Source organism: Anopheles stephensi, chromosome 2 (assembly GCF_013141755.1).
Source record: "Anopheles stephensi strain Indian chromosome 2, UCI_ANSTEP_V1.0, whole genome shotgun sequence".
In the NCBI taxonomy this organism is placed as follows: domain Eukaryota; kingdom Metazoa; phylum Arthropoda; class Insecta; order Diptera; family Culicidae; genus Anopheles; species Anopheles stephensi.
The window spans coordinates 20,367,916-20,386,413 of NC_050202.1; the positions used below are offsets into that span (position 1 = coordinate 20,367,916).

At 40.9% G+C, this 18,498-nt stretch overlaps 1 protein-coding gene across 2 annotated transcripts; it reads left to right on the plus strand.

Annotated features, from left to right (window-relative positions):
• Positions 1 to 4,887: 4,887 nt before the first annotated feature.
• LOC118503261 lies at positions 4,888 to 7,314 on the plus strand. Of its 2 annotated transcripts, XM_036036303.1 has the most exons (4): positions 4,888 to 5,475; positions 5,543 to 5,642; positions 5,718 to 6,526; positions 6,616 to 7,314. In XM_036036303.1, the coding sequence occupies exons 3-4, from the start codon at positions 5,720 to 5,722 to the stop codon at positions 6,655 to 6,657; spliced, it is 849 nt and encodes a 282-aa protein (XP_035892196.1). In that variant the 5' UTR covers positions 4,888 to 5,475; positions 5,543 to 5,642; positions 5,718 to 5,719; the 3' UTR covers positions 6,658 to 7,314. The 2 variants fall into 2 exon arrangements, with proteins under 2 accessions (XP_035892196.1, XP_035892195.1); XM_036036302.1 differs by having other exon boundaries at positions 4,888 to 5,642.
• The last annotated feature ends 11,184 nt before the right edge of the window (positions 7,315 to 18,498 follow it).

Below are 18,498 nucleotides of genomic sequence, written 5' to 3' on the forward strand. Positions count from 1 at the left end.
ACACTTTCATTTCTATTCTAGCCTTCCTTCCATCTTCTCTTTTCGTCTTCTTCCCAGTTGTATCCCTTCTCGATTCGTGTTCCTACGTGTGTTCTCTCCCCCCGTCACTAATTAGTCACACAAGATTACAATTTTTCATAAGCCCCATTCTAAGTCAATTTGGCGTCTATCTGTCAGTAGTTTTAACTCCCGGGTCCAACTACCCATACGGCAGGGAAAATATGATTAATGAATGTATGTTGTATGTTTCTTTTTTCCCCGACGCACTGCTCATACACCGTCACCGTCATCATCAGCATCATCATCGTGACCGTTTGTCGAGCTTCAATCTTCCTCGGCGCTCGGCTCAGCGAAAATCGAACGGGTTGACAGGCGTTAGGATGCGTTACGGCGGAGGAGAATTATTATTTTTGGAGCAGCGACATTACATGACATTACATACGTGCGCGGTAACGCGGCTTAAGATGAAAAAGAGTTGCTCGCTCGGTGTCGCCAGACTAATCCATTTCCAAACATTGGGTAAGTGTTTAATGTCACGCTAGAAAGAGCAGAAGCATTTTTGGTGCGCGGTTCCTTAAACATGCACCGTGCAAATAGTTGGCACTGTGTGTGTGTGTGTGTGTGTGTGTGTGTGTGTGTCTGTGACGACGTGTGACAACGATCTGCACGGTTACCGTGAGGAATAGAGCGTACCGTGTGCGAGGGTAATAGTGTGTGGAATTGTTTTCTCCGCGAGATTTCCAAAAGTCAACAGTGTGTTTGGTGTTGGAATTTATGCGGCGAATGACACGTTTAAACATCTTTTTTGTAAGAGAAAAGAGGAAATAGAATTTAAGAAAAACACTTAAAATAAAAAAATGTATAGGCATGCAGTTTGAAATTACTACGCCTGAAAGTATGCAATCACAATACAAAAAATAGTTTTTTTAGAATATGTTTAACATTTTTTACCTAAATCAGTCTGCATAATAATTTATTTTTTAACTCTATGGTAAGAGTATTTCATTAGCATTTACATTCAACTGAACTAATAGTACATGAAAACCCACTCAACAGAGTATTACACTCTGTCAAGTCAGATCATTGTACTTCACATTCACGATTACGAGCCCTAGAGTTTCCCACTTACCAATCAATGGACGGTGTAAATGATCACACTTTCACACGCTCTTGATTGATGGGCGGCAAAACAAATGGCAAAATCCACTGCGTATGCTAATGGTAACGCAATTGAAGGCTAATGAGCTGAAAATTCTAAGCATACAACCGGCTGCTGTTGTACCGCGTGTGATTGTATGCAATATTATTATTAATGATGATGATGGTGAGATGGTGAGCTTCTGAATGTCAATATTTATTATCGTTCTCAATCAGGTTATTTAAATGCAGCTGAATAATATTGGAAACGGTTAATGAATGGTGAATGACTTTGGTGTATTTGTTTGTCACTTGTCAGATCACGAATTGGCAATGCGTGTGGAGATGTTTCACCTCTAGTTAGCAGCATACCGATTTATTGAAATGAATTGCTCGTTCATTCGTTTTATGTGCTTTGTATAAATCCTGAAAGTATGGCCATAAAAAAGGAAAACAAAAGAAATAATAAATTAAAATACAATCGAATCTATAACATCGATGGAGACGCCTGGTCTTTGGTGTAGATAAGAAATTTCAAACCCAAAACATCGATGGAGACGCCTGGTCTTTGATGTGAATCAGGATATCCTTACCCAAAAAAAAAAAACCTAACCACATCTGCAATACATCATTGCGACGTCAGCTATTATCATCACTTCATTTCATTACCTTTTGCCGTGAGCGTGATTCCGCAAGACATTATTTAAATAAATGACGCTCCCCGAAAGGGGAGGTTAATAGACGATGGAAAATGAATTTTAATTCCCCATTTTAAATCAATCCTTCCGGGGGGAAGCTTTGGCTTTTCCTGGCTGGGTGCTGCTACCTGCTACCACCCAAACCACAGGAGGAACTACCCGGTGCAGCAAAGTTTCGGTCGGGTGGCCGCAACAATATTTTAAATTTAATTACTGCTCGGCACGTAATCGTGGTAACCTCGTCGAGACGGGACAGTTTTATGACCTCCGTAAGGCTGGTGGTGGTTATGGTGATGCCTTCAGGGCACCTGGAATGCAGTGGGAAAGTGAAATGATTGGATTTTGTAATTATACCGCAGCCGGAAGTGGAGAAGCAAGGTGAGCGAGAATATTTCTTCGCTACGTGGTTCGTTTACGCGAAGTGTCAAGAATGTTGCCTTAAGGCGGTATAAGAAAGCAGATTATAGTTTTTGCTAAAGAAAGAGGACGTCGTAAACGAAGAAATTAAATCTAAATATTGGTAATGAAGTAGAACGCGTATAAAAATGTTGATTTATAGTGGGACCTTTCCCTCGACCTAGACTGGTCCTTTGATTCTGGGAAGCGTATTCAATGATAATGACACTATGAAGTTCACCACATTCTGAACGTCTTCAAAATATACTCAATTTTTAAAGTCGATTATTCTAGAATTGTTTACAAAACTTCTACGATAGCCAATTATCACATATATTTAGGCGTTACAATTTTGGTAATATCCCATTAATCATTAGATTCAATATACCGAGAACTCTCTTTATCAACCAACACTCACACAATGCCTGGACAATCGCATCTGAGCAGCGGTTTCACATAACTGTTCCCCCTTGTACTTGACTAATGTCCGGGCGTAACGTACCGTCCAATTAGGAGCTGGTTGATTGAATTTTCCGTAACGATTGCAAAATCTGATTCAAAGCAAACGGGCCCGTCCACGGGAATTCCTTCTGGCTCCTGCAGCAAAATCAACAGTGAAGGTGTCCTGTTCCAACGAAATTCACGATTTCGTCGAATGCAACCCCAGCAGAACGTTACGCCGGTGTGCCGTTGCCTTGATTTGGAGCCAGATAAAGTGAAGCTCGATCGTACCCGTACCCCGGCTGGTAGGGTTGGCTGAAATTTATTGACCGTTTCGATTTCTCTCCGGCCGGTTCGATCGGGGTTTGATGTTCTTATCGGGCTCATCGCAGACGCGCAGTGTCGCACAACCAGCCCACTTGTGACAAATCGAATAACAACCCGGCGTGTGTGTGATCTGGTTCCGATTTTCGGTACGGCACCGCGGTCCATGGACGCATTTTGGGCACCGCGAACCTTACCACGGTTGATTACGGGAACGAGATAATAAATGACGTCCGGTGTTGGAGAATAGTATCGGTACCGGGAGAGAATTCAATGCGCTTGTTTCAATCGTGTGTCTGTGTGTATCATTTTACCTTTTTGCCTGCGAGCCTTTTTGGGCTGGTGAATTGTTTTGTTCGCTGCATGACGTAATAAAAAAACTCAACGCACTGAATGTTTCGAACGGTTGTAAGGCTGGTACAACTTACAGGGATATATGGCATAGATGTTTCGATTGGAGTTTTAGACCTGTTTTAGAGCGATCACTTTCTGCGAGCGATTCTGAGCGGAAGAAGTTGGTATTGAATTGAAGAAGATATTAATAATTGCATTTATAAAACAGATTTGGTAAATTATACAATGAAATATACAAGCGTAGTTTTCAAAGTCTTTCCAAAACAATGATGAATTTGATGATGAATTCAACAAAGAATTAAACATGCAGGCACATGTTGTGCAAATTGCATACATTTAGGCGTTCTTCCTAATTTCTTTCAAGGAAGTTCAAACAGGAGATTTAATATTGTGAATTGAGTGGTAAGTGTGGTTGTCGGTAGTTTATTTGGAGCTGAAAATAGTTTTGAGCAATGGGGCTATACTTTATCTTCAATAAATAAAATGCTTATCGAAGCGATTCAATGAAAAAATTGTTTTCACTAATAGAATGTTTCATTTTTCTTGGCGCGACAATAAAAAAAGTTTCACGGGTTTTTAATTTTATTTCATAGCGTTATTAGGAATGAGTTTATTGATAAAATATCCCCTGGTTAAAATCCTAAACACAACTTTCCTCCTTCATATGCAACAGTCTGCCAAAGTCACGACGTCACTTCTTTAGCTACCGTGACCACACACCATTGCGGTGCAGGGTTCAAGATTACTCCCCCTAATCTCGTTACACTTTAACTCAATTTTATTTCACCAGAGCGAAAAATCGAGCCTTCCTCTCGCGTTGACAGAAGACAGCTGCTGGAAAGCATCGTCCGACCCGGTTTTGCACGGAAGTCGGTACAGTTTGGCAACAAAATCCAATTTAGAATGTTATTGCGGTGATCGGGTGAGAAAGGGTGGAGTTGCTGGTGGGGTGGCCGAGTGGCATGATCACAAGAAACCGAATATGCAGTTTTGAGCAATTGTTTGAGATGCACTCTCCACTAGAGAAGGGAGGGTTTTGTATTACCATCCCGTACCTTATATCCTTTCCCGCTTCGAAGGAAGTTTGGAAGTTAGCCACCATTGCAACGGTGATATTTGAGTAGTTCCGCGACTCGTGACGACTGTTCGCGAGTAGATTACGGTGAAGCGAACGCTGCGGCAAGCTTGTTTGCATTGCCGAAGGAGATTCGAGAAGAAATCAAAATGCTCTTCTGTTACTGCTGGGTTAAGATAGTTGGAATTGGGAAAATAGTTCTTTATTCTTTTATCCTTAAAGCGAGTTCAAGCAATTGTACTAGGGGAAAGTACATGATTGCCGTATTTTTAAGTATTTTTTTCTAAATTAAATTGCCTCTAATTTCTGCTCTTTGATATGAAAGGAAAGCAAACAAAAACCAAATGCGACTACCGTTTTAGAAGCATCAAGTATTAATTTTCTGTTTTAAATCTATTCAAAAATATGAAAAGATAAACCTTTCATGACCAGAGCCTAAAATAAAAACATAATAAAATCATACAGGGTTCACCGATAGATAGCATACGGCGAGCATACCTTAGCGGTTCGCGCAAACGTTTAAGATATCTGCGGCCATCGATAGCGATTCGCATGTACAATTAGCGACTGGCCCAAAATGGATAGCGATTCGCGTGCACACTTTAGTGAATGTCAGAATTCGGCGCGGTTTGAAAATGTAGGTTTATATGACCCAGGTTGAGTAGTCGAGATTTGAAAAAAATCGTTTTAATTTCATTTTTTATGTAATTGGAAAGTTTTTGTACACAAAAGTGGTGTGAAAATTAATGTTCATTATCATAAAGCATAAATTTATTGATTTTCAGCGTTGGTTAAAAAAATAATAACAAAACTATGTGAAACATGAGAAGAACAGCCATGTGGAGAATTCAAACATGGATGTATATACACGAATTCAAAATTGATGCGCTCACGAAAAAAAATCCGTTCAGGTAATGAAAATATTTAGCATATTGGTCCAGCAACCGAAGCGTTCACAGTTTTACCAAACGATTAACAATCAGAGCATCATTTGCGGTATAATTATACATTCCTTCGTTGTTTTTGGTTTTGGCAATCATCCTTTTAAAGGTACGAATTTCAGCACAATTAAAAAGTGCTACAACTAGAATTCTCATTGAATTTGAGTGTTTTCTAGGTGTTTGGCTACGATAGGAGCTCTTGCTTGTTGAAGTGCGCCCGTGCAACATTTTTCTTGTCGGTAAATTTGTTTTATTAACGCACCGTGAAAGAATACAGTGAGTTTCAATAGCGGTATGTGCTGAAGCGAATCAACTGAGACACACATCGTTCTTTTTACTTTTTGCGTGCAGATATGAATTCCAGCCAAAGCTCTGTACAAGAGGAAAATGCAAGCTGCGCTATGCAAGCACCTCGCCGCCGAAAAACTACCAGCAACGAAGATAGAGAGCGCTTGGTAACGGCGTATGAAAACGGAGGCACTGCAGCTACGATTAGCGAAATGTTTAATTTGAAAAAACCGACTGTCCATGGCATTATCAAAAAATACCAAACCCAATGGCAAATCGAGGCAAAGAAGCGTGGTGGCAACAGATCTAAACTATTGTCGCAGCAAGCCGTAAATGATGTTCGGAACTGGGTCGACGAGGACTGCACGGTGACGCTTAAAGCACTCGCAGAGAAAGTGTTCGAACAACACGGTGTTCGAGTTTCGTCCACAACCACAGCGAGGGAAATAAAAGGATTCAACTACTCTCTGAAGATGGTCAAACTGTTACCGGAGGGACGCAACACACCAACGACTGTCGAAGACAGGAAACATTACGCTACACAATTTTATGAAATTGCGCGCGGAATTCCGGATAATGGTTTAATCTATTTAGACGAAGTAGGATTTAACGTCCGTATGCGTACGCTAAAAGGACGATCGCAGAGAGGAACACCGGCCACCATCACCGTTCCACAGTTAAGGACTAGGAACATCTCCATCATTTGTGCTATGCATCGGTACGGCGTGCTGCTTTACACCACACACACTCGATCCGTAAACCGTGAACGGTTTATACAGTTTATTGAAGAACTAAAGCAAACCCTGCGATCGAAGAACATTAACAGCAGCTACTTTATAATGGATAATGTAGCTTTCCACAAAACACCCGCAGTAAGAGTTGCAATCGGAAATGAAAGCGACAAACCTTTATATCTACCACCCTACTCACCATTCCTTAATCCTATTGAAAATCTTTACAGCCAGTGGAAGAATTTTGTGAGGCGAAGCAATCCTTCAAATGAGGATCAATTGATGCAAGCGATTTGGAATGGATCCAGGCTAATAACCGTACAGGATTGCGATGGCTACATTTCGAAAATGTGGCAATACATGACTCGTTGTTTGAGGGGCGAAGAAAATTTAGATTTAGTTATGTATAAATATATATAAGATTAGAAAGTAAGATTTTAGTTTTAATGTGTAACATATTGTACTGACGATGCTTAAAAATATGAAATGTAAATAATGCTGCCGGACGAATTAAAATAACATTTCCGTTGCTTTCAATCACTATCTCATCCGAACATGCGATTTTGAGGTGATTAGTACGGCCAGGTCAGAGTGATTATAATTAAAATGCCAATAATTTTTTTCTAACACATTCGGAACGGTATTCGAATCGCATGTTCGGACAATAATTTAGATTTATTGCCACCACGCTTCTTTGCCTCGATTTGCCATTGGGTTTGGTATTTTTTGATAATGCCATGGACAGTCGGTTTTTTCAAATTAAACATTTCGCTAATCGTAGCTGCAGTGCCTCCGTTTTCATACGCCGTTACCAAGCGCTCTCTATCTTCGTTGCTGGTAGTTTTTCGGCGGCGAGGTGCTTGCATAGCGCAGCTTGCATTTTCCTCTTGTACAGAGCTTTGGCTGGAATTCATATCTGCACGCAAAAAGTAAAAAGAACGATGTGTGTCTCAGTTGATTCGCTTCAGCACATACCGCTATTGAAACTCACTGTATTCTTTCACGGTGCGTTAATAAAACAAATTTACCGACAAGAAAAATGTTGCACGGGCGCACTTCAACAAGCAAGAGCTCCTATCGTAGCCAAACACCTAGAAAACACTCAAATTCAATGAGAATTCTAGTTGTAGCACTTTTTAATTGTGCTGAAATTCGTACCTTTAAAAGGATGATTGCCAAAACCAAAAACAACGAAGGAATGTATAATTATACCGCAAATGATGCTCTGATTGTTAATCGTTTGGTAAAACTGTGAACGCTTCGGTTGCTGGACCAATATGCTAAATATTTTCATTACCTGAACGGATTTTTTTTCGTGAGCGCATCAATTTTGAATTCGTGTATATACATCCATGTTTGAATTCTCCACATGGCTGTTCTTCTCATGTTTCACATAGTTTTGTTATTATTTTTTTAACCAACGCTGAAAATCAATAAATTTATGCTTTATGATAATGAACATTAATTTTCACACCACTTTTGTGTACAAAAACTTTCCAATTACATAAAAAATGAAATTAAAACGATTTTTTTCAAATCTCGACTACTCAACCTGGGTCATATAAACCTACATTTTCAAACCGCGCCGAATTCTGACATTCACTAAAGTGTGCACGCGAATCGCTATCCATTTTGGGCCAGTCGCTAATTGTACATGCGAATCGCTATCGATGGCCGCAGATATCTTAAACGTTTGCACGAACCGCTAAGGTATGCTCGCCGTATGCTATCTATCGGTGAACCCTGTATTATAAGGCAATCTTAAAGTCAGCATCCGATAAATTGGAGCGTGAAATAGTGCGTTGACTGATATGGACGAAGCGAAACGTATCATAGTAACCGCCCTCCGGGGACATTAAACTAGGGTGCTTTTTTTCTGATTCACAACATGCATTACTTCGGTGTAAACGGTAGCTGTGAGTTTGTGGAGGGATTAAACTAGAATGAATATGCTAAGAATAGCGTCTCACTAGAAATGACACCCATAGAAATGCTTTTGGTTAAGTTTAGACGATTGAAAACATTTTCTCCATGAAGAAAGGGTTTTTTTTCGAAAGAGTTATGTTACCGAACTGATAATGTCTATAATATTCTATCACCAAACTAAGCACTTCCATTTTATCATTGAGATAGAAAGCTTTATTTATTTATTCTCTTGCTCTTAAACTCACTCTATAGCTTTTAATCCTATTAACAATGTTAAAAAAACCTCATCCAAATGCTTCTCTCACGGGCCAACTGAAAGCATTTAAAACACCCATTGAAATGGCTTTTGTTCAGCTGCCTTCACCAAAGAGAGGGCACACACAAACATTGAACGACATCATAAAATAATCGATTCTAGCCAAATTTGAATTACAACCTACACAAACCATACACAGTGGGAAAAAATATCCCCCAAAGCAATTTAAATTTGCTCCCACCTCCCAAAACACGTCCATTCCAAAGTCGATCGAGAACTACAATAATTGTTCGTACACCGGTAATAAAACATAAAACCCGTCGACCGCCATTAATCGTTCGCCAGTGTGTTTGCCATCAATTGTTTATTAACGGAGCTTCTGGTAGTATTTGGGCTGTTGTTGTTTTCATTTATGGATAGTGGAATGCAGTTGGCCAGTGGCAGCCTCGATCAGCACCGTGTGCTACTCGTGTTTTCTGTGTGAGTGAGTTCTTTTGTTTTCCTGCTAATGGAGTGAAACAAAACCACAAAAAAACGAAAGAAAGAGGATACTGCTAACCGTGTTTTAAAATTTATTTTACTGCCCTTTCCATCGCAACCGAGCAGCATTCTTAGTCAGCCTTTTTCTTTCGGTAGAAAAGGTGACAAACGTATCGTGCTGCAGGACCCCCTACCCCTCCCCCTCGGGAAATCTCGGACCGGTTAAATAGAGTGAACCCCAGTGGGGACGGACCATGGCGAAAGCTTTCCCGAAAATTAGGAAAATGCACCGCAGGAGACATTTTGTGAAGGTCTCGTTTAGCGTTGTACCACACGGGCACAAGACTGTGTGCATTGTTTTGTTTGGGTTTGTATGTATGTGCGCCCGTGTGTCTAAGAGGTTCCTGTTTTCCCTAACACGTGCGTCATGTGTTTATGAAGGCATAAATTCTCAAAAATATAATTTATTACCACTTGTCAAGCGAAGAACAAAACCGGAGGTCTTTCGTCCTCGGTCGGGCTCATTGCCCGCCGTCACAAACGTGCACGTACACGTGTTCCATGGAAATGGTTTTGCAGCGCCATCTTCAGCGCGGTCGGGTCGGCTTCGGGAAACAATGGACTAATTGTGGTCGGTTTAGCATGTCCCGCGGTTTTCGTGGCATGTTCGTACCGGGTTCATCGTTAGGTTTGGTTTGGTTTCGGCAAAACAATAGGGAAACTGCAACGGACTTCCACGAATCCGCCGTTCGATTTGTTTTGAATGAGCTGGAATAGGTTGTTGCTTAATTTATTACGACTAGTGCATTGTTGTTGGGTGGGCGATCATTTGTCGAACAGGTAGCAACGCCTTTGGGGTACATTGGAGAATAAAAGGAGGAGCGAAAAAGGGTTTGGAGTGACGTGAGTTTGGATACCATTGTACTTTCAGTGAATGGGTTGTAGTTGTTATTGGAGGAAAATGAAATCAAAAGAATAAAAAAATCATTCGGTTTGAGTCTTATAATCGATTATTAAGCACATTAGTTAATTTGCCTTTATGAGAAATCTTTTATGTAGTGCGTTTTGCATAGCTTTAGGCGTATTTCTCGATATAAAATTATAATGAAACAGCTAGATTTAAAATACTCATCTTTTTTTTTGAATCTCTTGATAATTTACAAAGAATGCACCAGAGAATTATGAAAAGCACTTTTTTTTATTCATTTGAAGGCTTTGGCTCGATGGCCATCGTAATTGATTGTGATTTGATTTGGTAATTGACTTGTAAGAACCGCTCAATATACACTGACTCATACGACTGATATCATGTCATTCGATAATGTACAAAATCCCACTTTATCAGCAACTGGCTTCGAGTCATCTAGGCATTTACGACCTCATAACAATACTGTTTATGGTACTAAGGGTATATTGCATACTTTTAGGCGCGAGTAAGTAATTCGGTGCAGCGGCAAATTAAACAAAATCTAGTAAAGCAATCTTATCGAGTGCTGAACATGTGCTTTGCCATATACAGACGAAAAAATACAAAAAACAATCATGTTTGTTTTGATGTGTTAATTAAACAGCTCACATTTGCAGAGCTTTTCCTTCTTTGGCTCTTCAAGTTCTAGAGGTTTGGAGCCTGCCATTACTTGCTTGTGCTAATTTGACTTGTAGTTTGTCACAGGTGGACGGTTTGGACGGGTTTCGAGAGCCGAACTCGACGTGTGAAGACCGACACCGTTATCTCTTGATCCACCAGATCGTCCCAGCGGATCCTTATTTCACTGATGTATTTCCCATCTCAAACAATTGTTCCATATGCAGCATAGATCCTTACGATTACAGTGTCCCAGAATTATTTTTAATTTGATTCGAAATATTCTTCTTCGTTAGCCCAGCAACCTTCAGAATCCTTGACTTGCCATCACTGGTCTCCTTGAATCATTTTTACCCGTAGGTATTTATTATTATTATTCATAAAGAACGGCCTGGCCGTATTGCTTAAAGCTAAATTACAAAAATTAGTACAATTCACGATGGTTTGGAGACATTTCCTTTTCAAATCGTGAAAGGGCACCTTATCCCGGGTGAGCTCGGTTGAATATTTATTATTAGACTTGAACATTTAGTTGAGGAAAATAAACCAAATATCAACAATATATCAAGAAAAATCTTACAAACGCAGTTATTAGTGCCATATTTGTACGTAAAGCAGTCAGTAGGAATATATTTTGAAAAGGCTCAATAAGACACAGAAACCCATTCTGCCAAAGGTATGATTTAAGATTTTTTCCTCAATTTTCTTGTACATCGTATTTAAAAGATTCCACAGCTATAGTTCATTCCACTGAGAAACATTTTGCCCAACCATACAGCTTATCGTTTTGTTGTGGCGCGCCGTTTGGGTATGCACGTCACACACTTATCGTTTTCCACAGCTGTTCAAACGATAAGCTCACTCTCATTTCCTGGCACCCGGATGACAACTTATCTCACGCTGGCTCTCATTTCTCTCCAATGGGATGGGTGTGAGCTGAGTTTTTCTAGGTTTTCCATCGGTGATGTCGCTCGTTTCACGGGCTTTCTCACACTCTAGCTCTCTTTTTCGAATGGGTGAAAAAGAAGGTTCATTTTCCAGCTTACGTTCCGGATGCTGCCTTCAGACAGGCCCACATCAGTGAGCTGCAAACCATTGAATGAGGAGGAAATGTTGCTTTACCGGTTTGTAGAACTACTGTTTTCTTCGACACCACAATAAAGGTGTGCTTCTTATGAAGAGTTTTAGTTGTGATTTAGCTATTCACGACAAATAGTAATTAAATGAAGTAAAAAAATATATTAAAAGTACACTAACAGTTAACAGACACCCTTAACTGCTGAGCTAGAAAATAAAACACAACTGACCTAGTGTAACTTTCGTGTCAGTAATAAGCATATCCCAATAAACTATGAAAATGTTTTCTTTGCCATCATAAACATAATCTCTCGCTCAAAAATACAGTCTCCATTTTGCTTTCCTTCAAAAAATTCCCCTTAACAAACGAAGCAATTAACAATCATCCCTCCAATCCTCCACATCCTGCTGTCAGCTGCACACAAACCGTTTCCCATTCGAAATAATTGAATAATGAAAGCAAGTGAAACAACAAATACCAACACGAAAACGATGTGAAATAAAATGTTACAAAATAACGATAGAACGTTAGAGAGAGCAAAAAAAACCGAAGCGAAATGCAGCTAAACGAAACATAAGCGTACCGTAGAATGCTGAAGAAAATGCTTTTCGTCCCTCTCGGCCAAGCGAACGGCGAGACGGATAAGGCAGGGACATCGCCGGACTCGCATCGGATTAGCGCATTTTCGTTTGATGTTTCAGAGAACATCGTGCCTCGGGGTGGATGGTGGATGGCCAGTTTCTCCGGCTACTGTGGCAAAACAAAACCAGCACACCATTCGCCATTCGGTTTCGTTGGCAAAAGGCTTAAGGAAGCGCACAAGAATAACATGAATAATTGTACAGCACGAACGAACGGGGCCAGTAAGGGGGGGGGGGGGGGGAAAGCGCAAAAAAGGTGAAACAAAAACCCGTGCAACAAACTCGGCGAACAAAAGGATAGTATTATTTCATAAACTCATTGTTCGTGCAATGGAACAATTTGACGAGATGCGGGAGGAGCTACTTTCGTCCGTTGGTGCAAAAATATTTTTAGCTCCTGGTTCCTTTTTTTTGTTGGTGCATTTTTCCTTACTTCCTTCAGCTTTTCTCCCACGGTTTTTTTTAGTAAGAAACACGGTCTAAATGGAGAAAAAAAAAATGACCAAGCATGGGTATGGAACGCCCCATAGGATCATGAGGCTTCGGGCCCGGTCGAGGTGTGCAGACATGATCCGAGCCTTGCTGTTGTGCTGCTTCCGGAGACTGCATAATTCCTGAAGCCACCAGTTTTAAAGCCATCGAGCGCTGGAGGCATGCTTTTTGGAACGAAAAGCCGGAGTAGATAAGGAGTAAGTAGCCTTCAATTTCACTTGCAACGCGAACGTTCGGGGTACAGTCCGAAAATTGTGTGATGGTATTTATTTACGTTGAAAATTAATTTCTTTTCCGGGTGTTTCGTTTCTGCGCGCTACGAACAGCTTCTTCATCGCACACATTTCTTACTCGTTCGTACTTCGAACCTTCCTTCACACCCTGATGCAACAACGTTTTATGCAATGGAAATACTGCCGCTGCTTCAGCGCATTTTTCTTATCGCACGAGATGCAATGCTATTTTGTGCAAACACATCAACAAGCAAACGAAGGAAAAAGTGGAGAAAAGGAAAAATAAATTCCTTACCCTTAGAAGGGAATGTGATTCGAAAGAAGGGAATATTGAACGTATACGCGGGAAAAATACGGCACCGGAGATATTTCCGCTGCATGATGGAAGGTTTGTTGTTTCTCAATTTCGTTGCTTTAACACGCTTTTCAAGGTTAGAGAGAGTGGTACGGTATGGCGGTGCAACGAAACATTGGACTCGATTTCGATTTGTTGATGGTGTTTCACGAATTATTTCTATCGTTAGCTATGAGATCGCTATTGGAGGAAAAATAGGCAAGGAAAACAATGCTTGGAAAGCTTAATGATGCTATTTTCAATGTGTTCTTCATCTGTACTAGATGATCAAAGATTAAAAATATTTTTTCTGATAAAACTTGATGATTTTTCCTATAAAATGCAAGTGTCGTTAGACGTTTAGACAGGCGCTCAGTAAGATGCCACCCGATAGTAAATCCCTGACTAATTTAAGCGGAATATTATTAATCCTTAATCATTTATCGATCCCTTTGACGGTATTCAAAATGGTTAACAGAAATTTAAAATGTCTTAAATCGCTGTTTATGATTAAACCAAGCCTTGCGCCTAAAGCTTAGCTACTTGTCACGCAATAGCAAAGAAAGAGTTAGAAGAAATGTGGATTAGTGTGTTTGTGTGAGAGAGAGAGGAGCTTAGGCAATAAGGAACATTCTATTTCCTTGGCAATACAATCCCTCAAGATGTCGGCCTGCAATTTCTGACTTTCTGAGCCAGACTTGATTTTACCGGTAGCAAAGTACGGCGATGCGGTCTGGATGGGATTTGAACCCAGGTTATGTCGTGTGAAGACCGGCGCCGTTGTCGCCTCAGCGGTCTGGTGACTAACTAGATAAATAGGGATGTTAAATACTGCAAGAGCTATTGAATTATAGATTGTCAGTTATGATTAACGGTGGATAACGGCCATCCGGCTCGAGTGATCAACCAAGATTAATTCTATATTTCTCTTAAAATACTACTTAATCTAACTCGAACAACCACAGTGCATACAACGGTGTGTGCGTAACGTGTCTAAAGACAGAAACGATGGCAGTTCAATTATTTCGCAAGTGAGAGAAATATATTATAGAACGTTTAAACGAATACAATAAAGCTTTAAAACGTATGTTCAATAGGTTGGTTTAATAGATTTATGAAGTTATCGATATATAATTATTATAATTTATATAGATATTATAATATTAATAATTTTTATTATAATTATTGCAATTATAATTAATTATTATTAGCTATATTTAAACTAAACAACAAATACTCGCCGGAATACACAATAATGATTTTTAATATGTATTACATATCTCCAAGGCGCTCATAACCCTCAATTCAACTCTTCCCGTTGATTATTTGTTTTCTCATATGAGACACACCTTTCTTGCAAGTTGCATACTTTACGGCGTAAACGTACATAAAGTACGAGTAAAAAATAAAATAAAAATCATATTTTAAGTTTGTTGGTAATTTGTTTTAGGTTTAAGCCACTCAGAACCAATAAATAATTATTATCTCGTTGTCAGTTTGTTTAACGAAAAGTAAGCTATTTTTTATCGAATCATCTAACGTAATTTGGTTAAACTTAATTTATACAAACAGTAGCTTGCTTTATCCAATGAAATTATCTTTTTTCTAAACATTCTTCTACATACCCAGCGGACAAGGAAGTACCGCGAAACGTAGCGATGAATCCCTCCCAACCCTTCCCATCGTTATTCCGTTGTAATCTTTCCCCTGAGGCAAGAAGCTTGCTCAAAAACATAGTGCCAGAGAATGTAAATGAAAAATTTCACGCTACAAAGCCCCAGCTGCAGAACGATACGACCGAAAGCGCTTCTGCCGGTCGGCGATGAGCCGTGACGAGTTTTGTTCGTGATTATTACCATTTGCATCGGAAGGAGGGACGAGGAAGAGAGCGGTGCGTGACGGGAGGCAACTGTTCCGTTCCGTTTCGCTTTATATTCCAATTCGCGTCTGCGGTCTCCACGGGCCACTAAAGCGCAACGTTGGCATCGAGCGCCTGAAAGTATGCAGTGCGAGTGCGGCACCGCTCGAGATGCAGTGCCAGCGCTGACAGCTGCGGTAATGCCACCGTGTGTTGGCTGACCAGGTCGGTTCGGTTGTTCTCGAATTTAGCTGATAATCCCTCAGGTGCCATTCGGTGGCCATTTTCACCCTGTTCTTTCCATCCCCCCCCCACTGTCTCCCATCCTCTTGTCTGCCCCCGCCCTTTCGTGATGATCATCATTGCCAGCTTTGCAAACCGGACCGTACCAATTCTTCTCGAATTCATACCCGTGAAATGGGAAGAGGGGGAAAAAGGGGGGGTGGGAAAAGGGGTGATCTTTTACTCGGTTTGCCGAGCCACTTGATTGTTGACGGTGGCGTGTCCTCTTTGATTGCTTTGAGAGTTTGGTTGCATTTCGCCACGCTGCTTCGCCTCGAATGGGAAATTGATCGCAGTTAAGTGATGTCAGGGTAAGCGCCATGCCTGTCGAAACTATTTCGTTTCCGCTTTGGACGTGTCGCCACAAAAGCCTCCTCCAGCCAGCCAGCCAGCCAGCCATCTTCAGGAGACCGAAAAGTTTTTGATGTGATACTACAAGTAAAAGCGCCCAAATAAGAAAAGTTAAAAGCATTTACTCGGAACCGACGGGAACGGAAAGTCGTCATCGGGAGTGAAAAGTCAGCAAAAGAATGTTTGGCTACCGTAAGTGGCCAGCGTCTGGTGTTCTGGAGCGAAATAGGGGAAAGTTTCAAAGGCGGGGTTTCCGGCTTTGACGAGTTAGTTCGACACATTCTTTTAAACTTTCACATCCTTTAACGAGAGGAGAGGGTACCTGATTTGGCTGTAAGTAGGACGTGGAATTCAGCCCAATATCGGCTACTATTAATTATTGGCCCTTAAATGACTCCGTGCAGACATGATCCAATTGTTGCCTTGCGTGACTGTTTTGTTTTCTGTCCAATATTTTTTCCACCATCCGAATCCAATCAAACTGCTTCATCTTCATGTAACGATTTGTGTCGATAAAAAACGTCTAGGCCTCGAGACGCCCGCCATGGCACGGGTCCCGGCCGGTAACTTGATACTTGGCTGACCTTCGTCAGTTTGATGGCTCATTACTCAGTGGCTAGCCCGCTTCCACCGTTACGTACCATTCAGCCGGCTCAGTTCCGCATGAGCGATAGATCGAATTTCTCCACCGCCCGCGTGAGTGTTTTCCGACCTGTAACGACATTCCGATGGCCATTTTGCGATAAGGTTCCACTCGTAACACCCAAAACAGCGAGCCGAGACTGAATGATTGACAATCGAAAACCGGGCAGACGGCATTCCCAATCGTCAATCGGCGTGACGGGAGGATTCGTACGGCTTTGATTTATTTTCCCCCGCGATTGCGTTCGATCGCGGCGCACACATACACACACACATAAACACACATGTACGATTTGTCGTTCAGATACAATCAATCACGCCGTCAACCGGTTGATGACGTTCAGCAAACCAAAGTGTACGGAGGCTGTGCTCTCGGCTGTTTTTTCATAGGTTGTCTTGGGATCCTTGAGAGTGCGGGCTGATGTTGGTAACGTTCTCTTGCTCTTGTCAGAGAAATAATGCCCCATGGGATATCGTGTTATGCCAATTGCCTAACTTTGGGGAGCTTAAGATGACGTGGGCCGTACAAATAATAGCATTCGGTGACATTGTTTAATGGCTATTAGCCTGTTTGGAATGGGTAGCGGCCAGCATGAAGGTTAGTTTTATTAATTATTTTCGAAAGTCAAAAGTATCACATTATGACTAATTGAAAAAAAATTAGATAAAAAGAAAAAAATAACGAGAAATTTATTTATTATTTAGAAAAATAATCCCTACATCACAACTAAGCCTAGAACATTTGCCTAAACTGCCTAAATAAGCGCCTAAATTTCTGCAATATGCTATACGTCGAATTAATTACAAGCATTAGTGTATTTGGAGGCGGTCCGGTGGCAGAGGGGACGGCGGCGCCGGTTTTCACACGGCAGGATCGGTGATCAAATCCCTTCCAGACCGCATCCCCGTACGTAAGGCTTACTACTTTACTGCGGGTAAAATTAAGCCACCCAAATGACAGGCCGAGACAAGGCCTGTTGTAGTGCCAAGGAAAAAGAAGATTAGTGTACGGTTAATGAAAATAGATATTCTTTGCAAAATGCAGGGCGTTGTGTATCTGTTATCTTCTTCTTCCTTGGCACTACAACCTCGAGAGGTCTCCGTCTGCCATTTCTGGCTTTCCGTGACTTGATTTTAGCCGTAGCAAAGCAGTCAGCCCTGCGTAAGGGGAGGCGGTCTGGATGGGATTTGAACCCCGGTCCTGAAGTGCCGTGAAGATCGGCGCCGCTGTCGCATCTGCCACCCGTATATCTGTTATAGTTTCATTAAAAAATTCTCTAAGCATGAGATAATTATGTACTAACGAATTGTTCACGTAGAAGAGAATAATGCGAATCGTTTGCTAATTGCTGCACATATGAAGATACTTGTCGTGCTGCAGCTAAGACTCAAGTTGGACTCCTTCTGTATATTGACGGGTTGTACAGCTCATTTTGACCACCATTTTGCATGTCTATAAAGGAATATTTCAAGGGCGATCTATTCGTATCAAAATAGTATTATTTTAACATTCAAAGGACATTCCTTTTCCAATAAGAATTTAATTTTTATCAGGTGTTATTTCAATAGATGCAACTTTTAACTGAGCAGTTTCCTTACAATGTTCGAATGTGTGTAGATATTTTTGCTGTAACAGCCTTTATCAACTTATATTTACAACAGTTCATCTAATGCATTTTCGATAGCATAACTTTAGGCGCCTATGTATGAATAGTGACGCAAAGCATAATCCAGACGTTTATTTAAATAAAAGCTTAAATTGTGATTTAAAAGTAACGCAAAAAAGTAGACTTTTATCCAAGCTGGCAACAGTTTTCCTTCACACGCAATATGAAGCATATTAATTGGATTGAAATGGGTCGAAATATTTCAAATTTATTCAATCGTGTTCGAATTTCGATTTTTCCGTCGAGCGTTACATTTTTGCCCAGGTGTACGCGTTGTTTGGCCGTCGG

What these genes read in the sequence shown, in the direction of transcription:
- LOC118503261 (XM_036036302.1), top strand. Translation starts at nt 5,720, where the DNA reads ATGAATTCCAGCCAAAGCTCTGTACAAGAGGAAAATGCAAGCTGCGCT. An exon ending in CTTTCCACAAAACACCCGCA is followed by an intron (nt 6,527 to 6,615) that starts GTAAGAGTTGCA and finishes AAATCTTTACAG; the next exon opens with CCAGTGGAAGAATTTTGTGA.